General features: G+C 39.2%; 1 protein-coding gene across 1 annotated transcript in view; it reads left to right on the forward strand.

The window, feature by feature from the left end:
- The first annotated feature begins 996 nt into the window (after positions 1-996).
- Positions 997-12,111, forward strand: part of NEDD1 (NEDD1 gamma-tubulin ring complex targeting factor) — a 45,687-nt gene continuing 34,572 nt past the window's right edge. The window contains exons 1-4 of the mRNA XM_068970860.1: positions 997-1,022; positions 3,209-3,352; positions 6,899-6,993; positions 10,680-10,796. Coding sequence (XP_068826961.1) covers positions 3,217-3,352; positions 6,899-6,993; positions 10,680-10,796 — 348 coding nt within the window. The 5' untranslated portion in view covers positions 997-1,022; positions 3,209-3,216. The remainder of the gene's footprint in view (positions 1,023-3,208; positions 3,353-6,898; positions 6,994-10,679; positions 10,797-12,111) is intronic.

Genomic DNA, 12,111 nt, shown 5'->3' on the forward strand with positions numbered 1-12,111 from the left:
GTGTTTTCTCCACACTTATTAGTTTTCCAGTTATTTGCAATATTGGTGCAAATAACCAGGGCTTATGTACCTAGTTCAGAAACACAATCCAAGTATGTACCTGTGCTGAAAGAATAATAAGTTTGTAGAAGAAATGCCCTATATTTTATTTTATAAGGACTCTCAGCAAAAATTGTCAGTAGAGCTTTAAAAAATAAAAGGGCCCTGGTATAAGGAGCATATGAAAACTCAATTCACCTACTCCTTTTTCCACTCTGAGAAGCATCTCCTTCCAAAAAATTCCCAACTAGATGGGAATGTTCCTGACCCCACAGCGTGATTTGGAAAAAAAATCACAGGTTTTGAAGTCTGATAACTCAAGACACTTATGCTTTCCATTATTTCTTAGCTTTTCTCATCGTGTCTCCTGGTTTGTAAATTGCAGCGGGTATTCTTGGCTCTCAATGGTTTTCTCTTCCGGGAAGTCTTTCCCAAACTCACATCCATGTTCATTTCCCTTTCATACATTTTAGACCTTTTCTCTGAGGCAACTCTCAAGAGTTTCCGCCTTTCATTTCAGTATGTACTTATTGATGATCGTCTGCCCCTTATACTGGATTGTAGCTCCACCTGGCTAGAGTGCAGAGGCGCTGACCGAACCCCTGTATTCCCAGGCTAAACTCAGCACTGTAAACCCAGTCTAGCCAAGTGCCTGGCATGCAAGAGACAGTCAGCGAACAAATGGATGACAGAAGGGAAGCAGCCAGCGGCACCAGCGCCTCCCTGGCGCAGAGAGGAGCCGCCCAGGCCCTCAGTTCCCGCCCTTCCCTCCCAGGCGCTTGGATCAGGACTCGAACCCAGGCCCAGCACTGTCCCTGGCCCTGCCCTGTCAACTTGAGCCCCTCCTTGGGGAAGCGCCTCTCCTGGTGACGCCACTCAGAGGCGGGACTTCCGGCCGCCGAAGTTTAACAGTTCAGGCGGGAGCCGGAAGCCCAGCGCCGGAGCGGGCCGCGCTGAGGCCCCCGGTGTACGGCAGCTGAGAGGTGAGGTTCCGGAGGTTCCGGGGTAGGGCCCGCCGCCCGCCGAGTACTTGCCCACTCCTGGTTCCCCACCCGCCCTCCGATCACCTCGGGGTGGGTCGGAGGTCCCTGGGCTGCCCGCGACCCAGCGGGTCGGGCAGGGGCGCGGCGGCCGGGTTGGCGCGGAAGTGCCCGGGAGCCGCGGGCCGGGGTCGCGCACCTCCGCCTGCGGCGGCCTCCGGTCGGGCCTGAGAGGTGGCCCTGGTCGACTGGGGCAGGTCGGAGGCGGCTCCGGGGGCTGCACCGACTCCGGAAAGTTTTCCGCTTGCCAGCAGTCCCGTTACCTTTTTGTAAACCTCTCAAATTCGACTCGTTTAGCAGGCGCTCGAATGCATTTAACAAGGTAACTCCAGTTGAGCAAGACTCCTGCGAGTAAAATGCATTTTGGGTGAAAGAAAGTTGGAGAGCTTTTGTTTAAGCTAAGTGTAGCGAGTTGTTTCTTGTAGCCGCGAGGCTGATGGTGTTACGACCGTGTGTCCTGACAGCTCGCTTTTGATGGGAGCCTCTTTCTGAGGCTAATATGCCGCGCCCTTAAGTGTGCTCAGTTCTCGGAACACTGGTTGATGGGCCTTTCCCCGCTCTCCTTTGAGAGGAGCAAACAGACATTGAGTGACTCGGCCAAACTGTCACCTAACTCTGGGGCAGGTCATCTGAGCCAGGACTAAAGTGATCTTTCCGCTACATCACACCGCTCAACAGGTGTGGTCTAAGATTACAGTAAAGACATCTTTCAGTGGTTTTTTCCTGGGTTTTCAGATGCTTTTCCAGCGTCTCGTTGTTGAGAAGGAATCCAAAGGGCATTAGTTATAACATGTTAAGGCACCAAATCCAAACACTGTGTCTACGTTTCAACAGATGACTAAGAAGGGCTCTTAGTAGAACTGTGTTTATCTGCTGAATGAAGCAGAGTGAATCACGTAAGTGACTTTTCTAGTTAACGAAATTTCAGCCTCATTATAAACACATTTTCTGCCTCTTGAGTCTTGAAAGACCCCTATATTTTATTATGTCTCTAAGTTGTCCTCCGAAATATACTTACAAATGTGATATTTTGTTGATGACTTGGGAACCTGTGACATCACTTATGCTCTGCCACACTCTTGACACTGTCCACACCAGAAAGATGTGAAGGTATATTTTTAGACCCTTCCCTTCCCTTCCCCTTTCTCCCAAGCTGTTTTTGACCATTTTTTTTCTTAACCCATCATGCTTTACTATGTGTGTTTTGTCTTCTAGACTGCCTTGGTTTGTGAAATCACTTTGTAAGAATTATGCATTCGAACTGTGTACTGTGAATAGATAATACAAGCGAAGGCATTGTGGATCAGGTGTTGGTATAGGAACTTAGTGACATCTTCTCAGGTTGTATTTGCTAATTTTAGAGCTATTTGGAAGACCTGCAGTGGTGGGATTCTAACCTGCAGGAGTGCTACAGTTTATCATAGCTTTTTTTTTTTCAAGATAAGAAAGGTACCTATCCAACAGTTATTTGTTGAATACCAACTGCGTGCCAGGAATGTTTGAACACCAGTAATTAACAAGATAAGACACAAATTCCTGTCCTTGAGATCTTTGTTTTCCTCAAGTCAAGGGGCACAGATGTTATGAGAATAAGAATTGCAGATAGCAGGAAGGGCCATGAAAAAATGGAACAGGAGAATGGGGTACAGAACAATGGGTTTAGCCTCAGAAAGGGAAGGCCTTTCTGAGGAAGAATCATGAGCTGAGACTGGGATGATGTGAAGGAGATGACCATGGGAAATTGGGAAAGGTCATTTCTGGCAGACGAGGTAACAGAAACACTTGGAGGTGAGAAAGAAGGCCAGTGTGTTTGGTGGCCCCAGGGAAGAAAGGAAAGTTACATCAGGCCAGTTTATGAAACACTCCGCACTAAGGAGGCTGCATTTCATTGTAATTGCTGTGGAGAGCCATTGGGAAGGTCAACTAAGACTATGATCCAGTTTACATTTTAGGAAGATCCATCCAGTAACTCATCTTTGTGGTGAGTGCAGTCTCTGGGACACAAGTGAATGTGTGGAGCCACTTGTTTTGGATAAGATGCCTCATTTTAACTCTTTTTTTTGTTTGTTTGTTTGTTTTAAACCTATTCTTAATTGTTTTTAAAGCATGTTGTTTTAAACAATTTGTAGGTGCAGTCATGCAGGAAAACCTCAGATTTGCTTCATCGGGAGATGATGTTAAAATATGGGATGCTTCATCTATGACACTGGTGGATAAATTCAACCCACATACCGCACCACATGTTATCAGCTCAGTGTGTTGGAGCAGCAATAGTATCCTTTTTTTAAAAAAAAAAAAATAGCCACTATGTTAAACATCCAGTAGCAGTGAAACTTTTGTGTGTGATCCATAATGAGAAATATGTTTGGCATAGCTGTGAAAGATAAAATGAAATAGGAATTTAATAAACAATATGCCATATGATAGGGGCTTTCCAGGTGGCTCAGTATTAAAGAATCCACCTGCCAAGCAGGAAATGTGGGTTCAATGCCTGGATCAGGAAGATCCATTGGAAAAGGAAATGGCACCCCACTCCAGTATTCTTGCTTAGGAAATCCCATGGACAGAGGATCCAGGCAGGCTATAGTCCATGGGGCTGCAAAGATTCAGACATGACTTAGCGACTAAACAATGACATATCATATGATTGAAAACTGATATTCTCCATTGATTTCATTAAAAAAATTTATTTGCAACCCACTACATTTAAAAGCACTGCTATTAAAAATATATGTTAGCTACTAGATGCAGACCATAGAGTTTTATATCAGCAGTTGGTTATTGAATTAAATGGAATAAGGTAGGTAACGGTGGAAATAATCCTGAAAGTTCTGGAATGATGTTTTGCACCTACATTTGCATATTTGTGGATCTAGTTGGGAAATTCAAGACAGAACTTGAAGACAAAAGCAAAAATTGAGGGAGGAGATAAAAATTGTAGAACAGTTCCATGTTACTGATGTATTTCCTGTATTTCTCTTCCATTGTATCTGTGTTGAAAATAGTCTTGTTTCCCAAAAAGACAGATAAATTATCTTGATTGAATTTTCCTAAGGTTTTTATGTTTCTGATTCCCACCCTTCCTGTCTTAGTAAATTTCTGTGTGCTAGGTCACTTCAGTTTTGTCCAACTCTTTGCAACCCTACAGACTATAGCCCACCAGGCTGCTCTGTCCATGGGATTCTTCAGGCAAGAATACTGGTGTAGGTTGCTATGCCCTCCTCCAGGGAATCTTCCCAACCGTGGGATTGAACCCACATCTCTTAGGTCTCCGGCATTGGCAGGCAGTTTCTTTACCACTAGCGCCACTTGGGAAGCCCAAATTTATTTATTTGGCTTCTTTGAGTCTTAGTTGAGTCATGTGTGATCTTTTATTGCGGTGTGCAGGCTCTCTGCAGGCTCTTTGTTTGTGGTGCTCCCCAGTGGCATGCAGAATCTTAGTTCCCTGACCAGGAATCAAACCCATGCCACTTCCGTTGCAAGGCAGACCCTTAACCACTGGACTACCAGGGAAGTTCCGGGTGGGTAAAATGAACTCATAAATAGGGATTTCTCAATATCGCACTACTAACATTTTGGGCCAGGTAATGTTTTGTCTTGGAGGCTTCCCTGTGCATTGTAGGATGGTTAGAAGCCTTCCTGACCTCTACCAATGAGATACCAGTACCCCAGTGGTGACAGCTGCAAAGCATCTTCAGAATTGCCACATATCAATTCTGTAAGGGGCCAGAATCATCCTCAGTTGAGAACCATTGCTGGAAACAAAGTACTGTTACTACCTTTTGTAAGAAAATGTTCTGTATTTCTTGGTATGGTAGAGATAGTCATTCTTTTATGGAACTCATACACTGTTTCTTAAACAACAGATTAAGCTTGAACACGTATCTGATCTTATCAGTATCAAAGTAGTAATATTCTGCTTCCTGATGAAAGTAAAAATATCAAAGCTTTAAAATATGAATGGTTCATGAACAAAAACATTAGACAGTTTTCATGCCCAGTCTAATTATTCTTGTAAATATATAACAGAAATGACAAGTTTTCTATTTGAATTAAACTTTCCTCTTCATCATTCCTTGATTTTGTATTAAAGTAGCAAAGTAAGTTACTTTGGCTCCCTGTTAATCAAACTCATGTGAGGGGACTGCGTTTTTGAAGCCCTCTGCAGATCTATAGTGGGGGGAAGTGTTTAAAGAGAGTGACAAATATGTGATGTTGCTTCTATATTAGATTTTTATTATATTTAGAGCTTAAGTTTCCCTGTTACTTACTACATAAAAGTACCAATTCTTAGTGATTATTTTTTATTCCAAGGAGTTTTATTAGGAGTTGGCATTTACTGATAAACCACTTAAAGGTCTAGCAACAAAACTGATGTGACTATGACTATGTGATGGTGTCCTTTGGGTTTTGGAAACTGGTTTTATTTCTGTAGTTTTCTTGTATAAGTACATGTGCACTGGAAACCTTTGTATAGTTTTATTCCTGTTGAGGTTTTGATGCCTTCCATAGAGGTTAGTTACTGAAGACCAAGGGATTCCCAGACTCAGATTTGGGGACCACTTAGCGTGGATTCCAAGGACAGAGTTAATGGTGAGGTGCCATGAAGATCAGTTTTCTTTTTTTTAAAATCAGTTTATTATTTTTTTGGTCCTCCTGGTAACACTCCTCACTTTCTTAAGACTGCTAAAACTATATGGGAAATGAATGGAGTAACTTGAGTATACTTTTGTAGTATCTTCTTTTAGTCCTTTCTTAAATATATTCTATAGAGAAGAGTAACAGTAAACATAGGAAGGAGCCAAGGAAAGGGAAAATGATTTATTTTTCTCAATGCTATAAAATCTAGATAGGTGGTAGTGATTTTGTTTGAATCATATATCATGATAAAATTACAGTCCATGATCTGTTCACAAAATAGCTGAATGTTCTACAAATCACTTAAAGTAATACAGTTTGGACTTTGCTTGTTAAAAGTGTATATTTAAACTTCTGATATTTTGTTTTAACTCTCAAAATCAGGTTCTTGTTCTTGGTTGTATTACTGTGTTTAGTCATGTAAGTTTTAAAATACTTACATTATTTTGTGTTTATTGATGATTTCACTTATTCATGTGAAAAAGGGTAAATTTAATTTTAAATTATTAAATCAAATTTTAAATAATTCTTTAATAATTTAAAATTGTATTTTAAATAATTTAAATTTAATTGAGCTGAAATAAAGTTAAAACGCATAGTAGCTGTGTAATCACACTTACTTATATTTGCTACATACACTATAATATTCTTAATACATTTAAAATTGAAATGCTCTATCACAAACATTCCAGTCCATTCCATTCCAGGAAATATCAGGCTTTATTTTTTAGTGGAAAAATAGGAGACTAATATGGACATTTGCTTCCTAGCTTAAACTGGTATCAAGCACTGCATTACTAAATAATTATCTTAAACCACATTTATAGAAGAAAAGGCTGATTGGTATTTGCTTGATGTTGCTTTTGTCATGCTCTCATTCTTGAAGGATAAAATCAGACCTTCTGGCCTACTCTTTGAAAATGAGGTAGTATTTCACACGGGTTAAATAGCTTTCAAGTGATAGCAAAGTCAAAAAGGATAGTTCTTCCCTGCAGTAGTAAAGAGAATTAGTCTTAGTAATTAGTAATCTGAGCCAGTTTTGAAAGCTAATGTGTCAACTATATTCATTGTTTGTCTTCTTAGTTTAGTTTGCTTGCTTTTCTCATCATATTTCTTTATAATGATAGTCGAGTGCTAGAGCTGCTCTTGGATTGTTTGATGCTCCATAACTCTTGATTTAGATAACTTTCTAGTGACAGCATCTTCCAGTGGTGACAAAATAGTTGTTTCAAGTTGCAAATGTAAACCTGTCCCACTTTTAGAGCTTGGTGAAGGGGTAAGTGATTTTTTTTTTTTTAACTTTTAAAAATCTTAGTCTTGCTTGTGTGGTAATTGCTTATTTATTATGGTGCTAACAACTAAATATAAAGGAGTTTAAAAGCATTATTCTTAACTTGAGCTTAAAATAATACAGTTAACACTTGAAGATGAGATAAGTGTGCTTTCTGATACATCTTTAGGTAAAGTAATATTGGATCCTAGGGGAGCAATCAAGGACTTAGATTTTGTCAGCTAGGTAGCATCTCCATTTTCCCTCTGTTGGAGGTTTCCTGGTATTGCTGTGACTTTTTAGGACTGTTCCACCAAGGTTCCTAGGTTAATCTGACGAAAAGAGTCCTAATGATGTAGCCCTTCCCTTACTAACAATGGGCTCAGCACCATCAGCTAAAGACCCTTATCTGATGGTGACCTTCTGCTTTAGCTTCGGTCCAGTGGGTACTGCCTGAGCCTCTCCAAGCCCTCCTGTAACAGAACGGGCTTTGTCAAAATGAGCTTTGGTCCCAGAGCATTGAAATGAATTTCTCACTATATATTCTCACCCTTTTGTTTCATAAGTTAATCTCTCTGATTTAGGATAATACTGGCTTTTTCATTTCCAATCACACACTTCTTGAAATTTGTTTCCATTTTAAATAAGATCTAAATAAAAAGGAATATATAGTTGGTGGTTCTTTTTTTAAATTTCAGAGTTTTATAGTGGACTCTAAACCATAATGAATTGTCATGATTTTATACACTGGAGTAGATAAGGTGGCCTAATCAGTCATTGTTCTACTCCACTTGCTTTGGAGTGGAACACAGCGGGACCACACAGTATAAATTCATCTAACATATTAAAAAAATGACTTAGAATTTCTAGCAGTCCTTTCCTAAAGGTGTCTGGTAGGATTGACCTGAGCATCAGTTCCAGCCCACAGGTGATGGAGACTGGGACAGATAGAATGTGGGTTAAGGGTAGGAATGGCACTTGCCTTTCAGCCTCAGTAAGTGGAGTTGAGGCATGTGGGATCTAGTTCCCGGACCAGGAATTGAAACTGCATCCCCAGAGTACCACTGGGCGGTAAGGTAAACTGTACTCTTCAAGAACAGGCAGAACATCTTAGTCATTTTTGGATCTTCAGATGATGTCCAAGTTGATCAGCGAACATTTGTTGAATTAAATATCAACATCAATACAGTTTTGATTTGGGACTGCCCTGGTAGTCCAGTGGTTAAGACTCCTCCTTCCAGGGCAAGGGATGCAGATTCGATCCCTGGTCCAGGAACTAGGTCTCACATGCCTCAACAAAAGACCCTGCATGCTGCAACTAAGACCTGACACAGCCAAAACAAATAAAAAGCCCAAAAACAAAAACCATTTTCATTTCCACTTCTGCCACTGTTTAAGGTGGAACTTTATTTAAAGTCCATATTAATTTTCTTTGATTTTGTATTTTACCTCTCTAAAGTAGACAGATTGGTCTTGACGGTATGATAATGGATATGATAACCTAGAAATTTGACCTGATGTTATCTTCAGATTTTAAAGTTCTACCCATTGCTTTTGTCTTAGGGTACAGGATTCCTGTAACAACCAATTTCCATTAATTATTTAAGTTCATTACCTACATTAATAATATATTAACATAAAAAATCCTCTCTCATTAGGGTAAGCAGCTAAAAATATAGGTTTTGTTCTGAGCCCTTATGAATAATTTCAGTTGTTTTTGATGATTGGAATTTTAATATATTGATCTTTGATGGATGCTATTCTTATCTATTTTATTTAAAGGTAAACTCCTGATTTGCAGTAATAACCAGATTCTAAATTTTATTAGTCTATTTAGACCGAAGTCAATTCCTCAAATGATGTCTGCAAGAGAATTATAGTGACTATACTGAAATATTGATGTACTGTGCCCCAATATTTTTTTGTGTTAATAATTTTGACTCGGTTAGAATTTCAAAGCTGGAAGAAACCTTGGGGGAGAGATAGGGGGTCATCTGCACCCTTTTAAGAATCTGGTGCTCTCTTGAGCAGAGGATGTTTTTGAAATGCATGGACTATCAATAACAGTAGATCTGGTCCTCATCTTTCATTTCTCACAGGTAGAAATGTAGGCTCAGAAAGATGAGATTACTTGCCTAGAGCTACGGTAATTTGCCTTCAGTCACAAAATGTACCCTTTGGAATTAATTTCTATTCCCCCCCCTTATGGTGTTGAGCTGGAGTAGGAATAATTAATGTAACTATATAGTGTATCTGAAAGTTAATAGGAAAAAAACAACCATGCAACATTGTAGCATAGTTACTGATGATACCACCAGATAGATGACATGCATACATACTCATTGTGAGAAAACTTGGTTACCACTGTATTTTTAGCCATTTGTTCTAAAAATATTTATTGAACATGGATATGGTCTTTGCTGTAAGGAAACTGACATTCTGGTGAGAGACAGAATAAACGAGTAAACAGTACCCAGTGATAGTGGTAAGTTGTTAATGCAGAGAGCTGAAATACGTTATTGAGTTAGCAGGTTACATTAGGTGGGGAAGAGGTCTTTTGAAGTTGTGGTATTTAAGTTGATATCTATTGATCAGGTGAAGTCATTCAAGCCAAGGTTCAGGGGAATTAACTTTCCAGGCAAGAATAGCTGTGTAGAAGTCTGGAGGCAAATATAGTGTTATTACATTTAAGGAATGGAAGATGGTCCTTGTGCCTAGAGAATCAGTGGGTGGGGAGGAAACTGGTGACAGACCAGTTAAGAAAGGGCTAGATGAATAGGGCAATGAAAGCCGGGTTGATGATGAGTTTGGAATTTAGGTGTGATTGGAAGCCACTGAGGAGTTTAAAATAAGACCCACATGATCTGATTTACATTTCATAAAGGTCACCCTCTGTATAGAACATGGTATGTAGGGAAGCAAGAGTGGAAGGCAGACAACCAGGTAGGAGGCTGCTGTTGTTCTTTGACAAGTTTTGGATCAGGGTGCTTGCAGTGATGGTAGATAGAGGGGGGGCCCTGTAGGGTATATTTTATGGTTGGAGTTTAGAGAACTTGCTGATAGACTGAGTGGAGGGAGAACAAGGAATCAAGGTTCCTTCTGAACTTCTGTCTTGAGTATCTGGATGAATGGGACCTTACAGTGTGGGGGAAGAGTGTAGACTTAGTTTCTGATGACAAGATGTTTGAGACTTGGTCCATTTTGGGGAGAGGCACTGTGACTTGGGACTAGTATCTTGTCCTCTTTATAAAACTTCCCCCCTTCTGTAAATTGAAGGATTTAAACTAGGCATTCTTCAAAGTCTCCTCTACCTTTAGAATTTTCTGAGCTGTGGGTTGATTTTAATTTGAGATATTCTGTGGAGTATAAGAGCAGGTGTTGTTAAAGGGACAATATGCAGGGCAAGTAAGCCCTAAAGGGACTCCGAGACTTGGTGGTTTCCTACGCTTCCTCTGTCACCACCTTTATGTGGAAAGAGCATGAATCTGGTTGATTTCCTTAAAGCCATTTTGAACACTTTGCAGACTATTGAATCCTTGTGGAAGATGATGAGAGCTGAATCTTTAGTACAAGAATGGACATGTCTATAGCATTTCCCTCAGATGTTTTTCATGTGCTTACTAAGTGTTGGATGAGAATTGAAAGTCAGCTCTGGTCTCTATTAACTTAACATGACTTTTTTTTTTAAATAGCAAAAGCAGACATGTGTCAGTTTAAATTCAACGTCTATGTATTTGGTAAGCGGAGGCCTGAATAATACTGTTAATATTTGGGATTTAAAATCAAAAAGAGTTCATCGATCTCTTAAGGTAAGCAACTTAAAAAAAAATCTTTACAGAAATGTGTTTATTAGTAATTACCAAAATTTAATTTTGAGCTTTTATGATAAAAATAAGCAGCTTCAGAATGAAGTGAGATTTGTTAGGGAATATAAAGCTTACTTTTTTGAGTTTATTTTTCCTTCCATGAATGTTACTATGTTATTGTGTTGCTGGGGTTAAAACTTTGTCCTTGTTTTTTCACTTTGTTCTGCTCTTGAGTGGACCACTTCCTTCATTTTTTAAAAAATATGGTTTATTGTCATTAAAGATGTTTTTCAGGCTCTTGTGAAAAAATGAGAGGGATTTTGGGATGATAGTATTCAGTCTGGTAATCAGTTTGGAGATATGGCTTCTTAGTTCTCTGCTGCTATTTGTGTTATTTTTGTGTGTATCTTCATCTTGGTAATAAAATGTTTCTAGAATAATTTACTATTTATAATTAGTGTTTCTTTAAATAGCTTTTGCAGTTTCAGAAAATGAAAAAAATCACTGTGAAAGCCTCTGGTTGTGATTGCTTTTTTGGACTTCTATCGCTTTGGCATTTGGAAGTTCATCTTTAAAATTGTTTTCAATTTTTGTCTTTCAAAAAAGTTTTAATATGTGAAATTTTAAACATATTTTATATATACACACACATACCTACACAGAGAAAGAATTTCCTAAAATGTAAAGCCATCTCCTGGCATGCTTTAGAGACCATTTGAGAAAGTTGTAAAATAAGTGGAATATTATAGCTACAATTATTGTTATTACATTAATTATTAGATACAAAGATTGGTTTGTTTCTGTTATTAAGATGTGACATCAAATTGTTAAAAACTATGCTGACCACTGTGCTCTTAGGCTGCTGCCTTTAATTTAATCTTGGAAAACATAATCCTTGTGAACTCAGTTTGTTCTAAACTAAATGGTTTTATTTCCTCAAAATGGATTCCCCTATGGATCAGGGAGACAGTGCTAGTATAATGGGAGGAAAATAAGCTTGAATCCAAGCTTTGCCACTGGCAGTTCTGTGAGCTTGCAGTTTGTTAACCTTAGTTAACTCATCTGTAAAATAGGAAAAATGACTTTGCCTCCCATGCTTGTTCTAAAGATTAATAATAATTAAAACTCCAGCCTAAGTTGGTACTCAACAGACGGAAGCAGCGTCTATCAAGTCTCAAACATGCTTTCTCAATTTGGCTTTGGGGCTGTTTTTTTTTTTTTTTGCTCTCTTCCATTTTGCAGTGTTAGGTTTCATTCTCCTTCCCCTAACTTACCTCTTAATCACTTTCTTTAAGGTTGAACTCAGGCTTCCTGTCTT

Source organism: Capricornis sumatraensis, chromosome 4 (genome assembly GCF_032405125.1).
Source record: "Capricornis sumatraensis isolate serow.1 chromosome 4, serow.2, whole genome shotgun sequence".
In the NCBI taxonomy this organism is placed as follows: Eukaryota; Metazoa; Chordata; class Mammalia; order Artiodactyla; family Bovidae; genus Capricornis; species Capricornis sumatraensis.